Genomic DNA, 6,610 nt, shown 5'->3' with positions numbered 1-6,610 from the left:
GGAGTAGAAAGCCTCATCTTTCCCTTGAAAGAGCAGCTGGTATCTTTGAACTGCTCAACTTGTGGTTAGCAGCTCAACAGGTAACCCACTCTGCCACCAGAGCTTCCCATATCTAGTCATGGGAATAAGTGTGGGTTGCTTATTTCCTGTGAGTGAGATCATACAACATGGTTCTTTTGTGATCGCAGCATGGCCTTCTAAAGTAACTATCGTTCCGAGCACATTCAGAGCACAGTTCTCCTTGTCCAGCCTTTCCTGTCCTTAACCTCTTGTGACAAGAGTCAAACGCATACTGATCAATTACTATGAACCACAGCCCGTGGTTGACAGAAGGGCTCACTGGGTGTGGAATGGTCTTCTGTTTTTGGCAAATGCATGGTGCAGTGTGTGCATGACAATCAGGCCAAACATCAAACACTGCCATTAAGTCAATGCCAACCCACAGTGACCCTATAGGACAGGGTAGAACTGCCCCCTGAGAGTTTCTGAGACTGTAACTCTTTACAGGAGTAGGAAGCCCCATCTTTCTCTGTTGGTGGTTTCAAACTGCTGACCTTGCAGTTAGCAGCCCAACGCAAAACCACTACACCACCAGGGCTTCTGAGTGTGATGACAAGGGTCATCTAAAAGAGTTCACTGCCCTAAAGACTCCCTGGCCTCTACCTACCCATGCCCCTTCCCTCATCGGCTCAGTCCTTGACAACCTTTGAGTGTTCACTGTTTCCATAGCTTTGCCCTCCAGACGACTGTAGGAGGCTCTTATGGCATGTTGGGCTCTGATCCCAAAGATCAGCCGTTAAAACCACTGCTAATTGTTAGCTAATACACCAAATAGTGTGTTTGATAATAAATCCAAAACAACCAAGCAGTTCCTTGAGAGAAAGACAGGGCATCTACTCTTGTTAACAGTTACGGTCTTGGAAACGCACAGGGGCAGTTTTGTGCTATACCTTGTGCTACAGGGTCGACTCGATGGCAGTGAGTCAGGGGTGGAACTGATTGTATGGTTGGAATGAGGCGAGCATAGGGGGAGATGGCTTCACATTGGTTTCCTCATGTAGCAATACACATCTAAGTCTTCCTCCGCGTTTATTTTTCCAAGGTTTCTTGCCCTGGGGTGTTCCTGCCAAACAAGCAAGATGTGTACCTGGGAGTCTACTTCCTGAACCAGTACCTGGAGACCGACTGCTTCCCGCCCCTGTTCCCTGTGATGATTCATCAGACCATGAGATTTGAAAAGGTGGGTGTGCTGTTCTAATGAGCGCCTGCTGCCTGAAAACTACCTCCAGAGATCTTGGGGCCAATCAAATGCTCATTTTGTCAGTCACTGCCGTCCAGCCCTGGTTTTGAGTAGGGCTTGTAACCCTGAGATTAACTGTTTGAAACCACCAGCTGCTCCACAGGGGAGAGAGAGAGGGGAGGCGTTCTACTCTCGCAATGACTCATTGTCTCGGAAACCTGCAGGGGCAATTCTCCTGTCTTCCCTGGTCACTATGGGTCAGCATTGATGAGGCAGCAGTGAGGCTGAGGTTTTGAGCCATCAAGTCTGGAGGGTGGGGCAGAGCTGCCCCGTGGGTTTCTGATTCTAACTCCCGACTGGAGCAGAAAGCCTCATCTTTCTCCTGAGGAGTGGCTGGTGGTTTCGAATTGCTGACCCCCGAGGTCACCAGGGCTCCTAATCTTGTTTTATTACATATATATATATATATTCCCTCCAAAGCACTTTTTAAAAGCACCATGCAGAACCTCAGGTAGTCTGTTTGGTAACGCCATTTTGGATCGCGGGCCTGAGCCGAGTGTTGTCAACCTAGAGCTAATCTCCTGCGCTGGGCCTGGACTATTCTTGGAATTCCCCTGGCCTTCTCGAACTGGAGCAGAGAGCATTTGTTAATGTTCCTGTAGGGCTGGAGGCAGCTGCATGGCCTTGATAGGAGGCTTTATCAAGATGCCAGCAGACCTGCCAAACAAACCTTCTAGACCCGGGGGCCTATTACCAAATGAGTTATTAGACTCAGCACACTTGCAAGACTTCGTTTTACATTCTTCGGACATGTTGTCAGAAGAGACTAGGCCCTAGAGAGGGACATCATGCTTTGTAAAGTACAAGGACAACGAAAAAAGGAAGGCCCTTAAAGAGACAGTTGGACGCAGTGGCTACATCCACGGGCCCTGGCATAGGAAGAAATGTCAAGATGGCGCAGGACCACGCAGTGCTTCCTTCTGTTGTCCCGGGGTCCCGCTGGGTCAGAACTGACTCGATGGCACCTAACAACCACAGCACCACAAAGTGGAAATCCTGTCACAGGACCAGAAGGCCGCCAGATGTGCCGACTGCCCTCATCTGGGTCAGCCTGGTTGCCTGAGCTACAAGCTCTAGGCTAGATTGCATTCAAGCGATGCAAATCGGTGAGGCCCTGGTCATCCTCTCGCCATGTTGTTCATGGCTATGCCACCGATGACAGCCCCTTGGAGGTTTTGCTTTGGGCCTGGGAGATGGGATCAATTGCCACCTTGATAAGTCTGATGATCCCCTCCCATAGTACCCCTGTGATGGTTCTTTTGGGGAAGGACGTGGCTTGGGGAGGCTCCAGGGCAGAGCACATTCCTTTTACAGATCTAGGAAATGATACTCAGGAAGTGAGCTGTCTGTTGTAATACCTGCACAAGCACGGCCTCTTAAGGTAAATAAAGAGTGTAACCCCGCTGGCCTGTTACCTTGGCACGTAGCATTGCAATACAAGGGAATGGACTTTTCCCCTTGAGACGTTGGTAGTGGTGAGAACAGCTGGTGAACATGCAGTCTCCCCACCACAGTTCCTTTTAGTTTGATCAGTTTTGAATACGCTTCTACGTGTCATGGAGCCGATTCTGACTCATCGTGATCGTTTATAGAGTTTCTGAAAGTGTAGAAGGAGAGCCCTGGTGATGATGTGCTTACGTGCTGGGCCGCTGACCACAGGTTAGCAGTTTGAACCCACCAGCCACTTCTCCGGAGGAAACTTTCTGCTCCTGTAGAGAGTTACAGTCTCAGAAACCCACAGGACAGTTCTGCCCTGTCCTATAGGGTTGAACGAGTCAGAATCAATTAAATGGCAGTGTGTGAGAGGCCGCAGATCTTGAAGGGAGCAGATAAGATAGGTTCGTCCTCCTCCCAAGGAACAGCTGGATCATTTGAACCACTAGCCTTATGGTTATTAGTCCAGCGCTTACCTGATACCACCACCCGGGCTCCTAGTTTCTAGAGACGATGTCAAACATTGAACAAACAAAGGTCCAGTGACACAAAACCATGAAAACATAGAATGATACATTAGTGACCAACCTTGGGGGTCATCTTGTCTTGCTCCTTGACTTGTAGAAGCGAGGAAACACCAGGCTCGGGGCCCCATCTGCCGGGATTGCCAAAGTGTCCATTCGAGATGCGAACCATTGCCATCAAATTGGCTCCTACTCAGGATTTCTGAGACTATAAACCTTTCTGGGAGCAGACAGCCTCATCTTTCTCCCTTAGAGCAGCCGGTGAGTTTGAGCAGCTGACCTCGCCGTTAGCATACCAGTGCCTAGCCCACAGAGCCGCCAGGGCTCCTCGCAAACATGACAAACCCGCTTCTGTTGAGTCACTTCCAAGGCATAGGGACGCTGCCCCTTTGGCTTCCCAAGGCTGCAGATCTGTACGGAAGTAGAACGCTTCCTGTTTCTTCTGAGGAGTGGCTGGTGGGTTTGAGCAGGAAACCCACTGCGCCACCAGGACACCCCACCGTGGGAGGTGACACACCAGTGTCAGAAACAAAGAAATAGGAGTATCTACCACCTGATAGAAGACGTCATCAGCTGACCTTGCCAACAACATATTAACTTTTTAACTTCACGCCTGTGATAGATGCTCGTGGTGAAACCTAAAAATATGACATGGCGGGCTTTTCCAGGGACGAATGAATCAGAAGAATAAAATGTATACTTTCTATATGTACCCATGGGTAAAATAGTTAAACTGCATTGCCCCATTTTTCTCTGCAGGTTTTCAAAAAAGCAATCGATCCTGGTGCTGTGGCAGACATTTTGGAAGGTAGAGACCCTCTAATGAACACACGAACCGAAAGATGATCTCAGCGGTACTCTAATTCTAGACCAGCTGCTAGTGTCGTGATAAGTACTATTAGGATTATTCACGGTCTCATGGAGGTTGATATAGTTGAAGTTTATTGTGCCAACCTGGCCGATAAACACCTGTGGGGTTCATTGAAGGGCGGAGGGATAATTGGCTCAGTGAGCCTCGCCTTTCTAGTTCTCAGGTCTTTTGCTTTGTGATGGTCGCACCAGGGTGCAGCTGTCTTAGCAGTTCCCTGCTTCAGCTGGCAAGACTCACTTCCTGCAAGACATCCCTGAGGAGAAGCCACAGGGACCTACCCCGATGCAGCCCTGGGTGCTGGAGCAGCCGTGTGGAGACCGCTGCCAGCACTGAGATGCTTACACGCTCACTGACTTGGCTTTCCTCCAGCAGTCGGCATCATTGCGTGTGTTTTGTGAGATGGAGGAGGACTTTGTGGATTGGTGTCGGACATATTGGTTAATGTTGGACTTGTGGGCTTGGGCAGCACTGGGTTGGGATGTTTTCTTGATGTGCACTTACCCTTTATATAAAACTCTCTCTTATACATATGAATTTCTGTGGATTTGTCTCTCTAATGTACCCAGACTAACACAGAAGTCATTTAGAGTAACCCTCAAAATAGGGATAATGTTGCCACTGAAGTGTAAAAGGGATATATACATAAGCTCTGAGGTTCACCCTCACCACAGGCCAACCTGTGTATCTCATTGATAGAGCTTGAGGCTCCTTCGAGACCTGCTTCACCACCCTGCTGGTACATATATCGCTTGAGTTTGAGGCTGGTGGATTCTGTCGCCTTGCATTGCTTCAGTTCAATATCCCATCCCGGTCTGCTTCGCTAATCTCCCAAGCTCCCCACCTTGGGACCCACCCTGCTGCTTGCTGCCTGTGGGCAGACTCTGCTTACCTTGCTCCAGGGAGGACTCTGCTGTCTGCTTCCTTGATCTTGGACACAGCAGCCCACATGAGTTAAAGGACTTTCAGTATATTGACTGTTCCACAGAATGGAGTTGAACTGAACCCTCTGTCCTGCTGTGTGCACTAATTAGCTGTTATATTCCTTCTCGCTGTATAAACCTATCCATATATATATGTATACATGCATATATACATATATGTATATGTGTGTATGTATGTATGTATATATGTAAAATCATAAGTGACCTGGTTTCATTTCTCTCGAGAACCCTGCCCAACACATATCATTTTACGTGGTAGTTGCATCACTGTCCTGTGTGTGAGGGTTCCCGTCTCTCCACACACCCCCAGCATGGGTTGCTGTCTGCCGTTTTGAACGTTCTCTTAATCCAGGGCTGAGATGATTGTTGTATCATTGATGCATCGATGTGCACCTCTCAAGTGGCTAATGGTCATGAGCATTTCTGCCTATGTTTGCTGACCTCAAGTGTCTCCTTTGGTAAAATGTCTGTTCATGTCCTGTCCTTTTTAAAACTGGGTTCTTTGTGGGGTTTTGTTGTTGTTGTTGCTATGTTGGTTGTCAAGACGTTTTAGAGATTAGTCCCTTGTTGTTTGATGGGTCATTGCCAAGGAATTTTTCCCAGTCTGTGGGATCTGATTGTCCCCCTTTTTCTGTTCTGTTTTTCTGCTTAATTTTCTCTCCTTCCATCTGCTTGCTTGTTTGGTCTGCTCTTCCCTTTCCAGTCTTGTACACTGAAAAGCTCATGACTGATATGTTCCTTACCCACATTCTTTTAATTTTTAAAAAATAAATTTTATTTCTTAAAAAAATCATTTTATTGGGGGCTCTTACAGCTCTTATAACAATCTATACATCAACTGTATCAAGCACATTTGTGCATACGTTGCCAACATCATTTTCAAAGCATTTTCTTTCTACTTGAGCCCTTGGTATCAGCACTTCTTTTTTCCCTCCCTCCCCCACCTTCCCACCCTAGTGAACCTTACATAAGTTAAGATTATTTTCATATCTTACACTGTCTGCGATCTCCCTTCACCCACGGCTCTGTTGTTTGTCCCCTTTAGGAGTGGTGGTTATATGTTAATCATTTCTCCGCCTCTGTCTCCACTTTCCCCCACCCTCATGGTATTGATACTCCCATTACTGTTCCTGAGGGGTTTATCTCTCCTGAATTCCATGTGTTGAGAGCTCTTGTCTGTACCAGTGTACATGCTCTGGTCTAGCTAGATTTGTAAGGTAGAACTGGGGTCATGATAGTGGAAGCGAGGAAGCTCTAAAGAACTAGAGGAATGTTGTGTGTTTCATCAGTGCTATATTGCACCCTCACTGACTCATTCCTTCCTTGTGACCCTTTTGTGAGGGGGTTTCCAATTGTCTACAGATGGGCTTTGAGTCTCCACTCCAACCCTTCTCATTTGCATCGATATGATTGTTTGCTTTGAGTATTCTGATGTCTGATAACTGATCTCATTGACACCTTGTGGTCACACAGGCTGGTGTGCTTTTTCCATGTGGGCTTTGTTGCTTCCCTGCTAGATGGCCGCTTGTTTAACTTCAGG

At 47.6% G+C, this 6,610-nt stretch overlaps 1 protein-coding gene across 1 annotated transcript in view; it reads left to right on the top strand.

Moving 5' to 3' along the window:
• The first annotated feature begins 972 nt into the window (after positions 1 to 972).
• Positions 973 to 6,610, top strand: part of SPATA6L (spermatogenesis associated 6 like) — a 31,720-nt gene continuing 26,082 nt past the window's right edge. The window contains exons 1-3 of the mRNA XM_030885326.2: positions 973 to 978; positions 1,103 to 1,240; positions 4,018 to 4,066. Coding sequence (XP_030741186.1) covers positions 973 to 978; positions 1,103 to 1,240; positions 4,018 to 4,066 — 193 coding nt within the window. The remainder of the gene's footprint in view (positions 979 to 1,102; positions 1,241 to 4,017; positions 4,067 to 6,610) is intronic.

This window comes from Echinops telfairi, unplaced genomic scaffold, assembly GCF_000313985.2.
Source record: "Echinops telfairi isolate 266 unplaced genomic scaffold, ASM31398v2 ScPeMD7_25;HRSCAF=90, whole genome shotgun sequence".
NCBI classification, from domain to species: Eukaryota; Metazoa; Chordata; class Mammalia; order Afrosoricida; family Tenrecidae; genus Echinops; species Echinops telfairi.
This window is presented reverse-complemented; position numbering and strand designations above follow the sequence as displayed.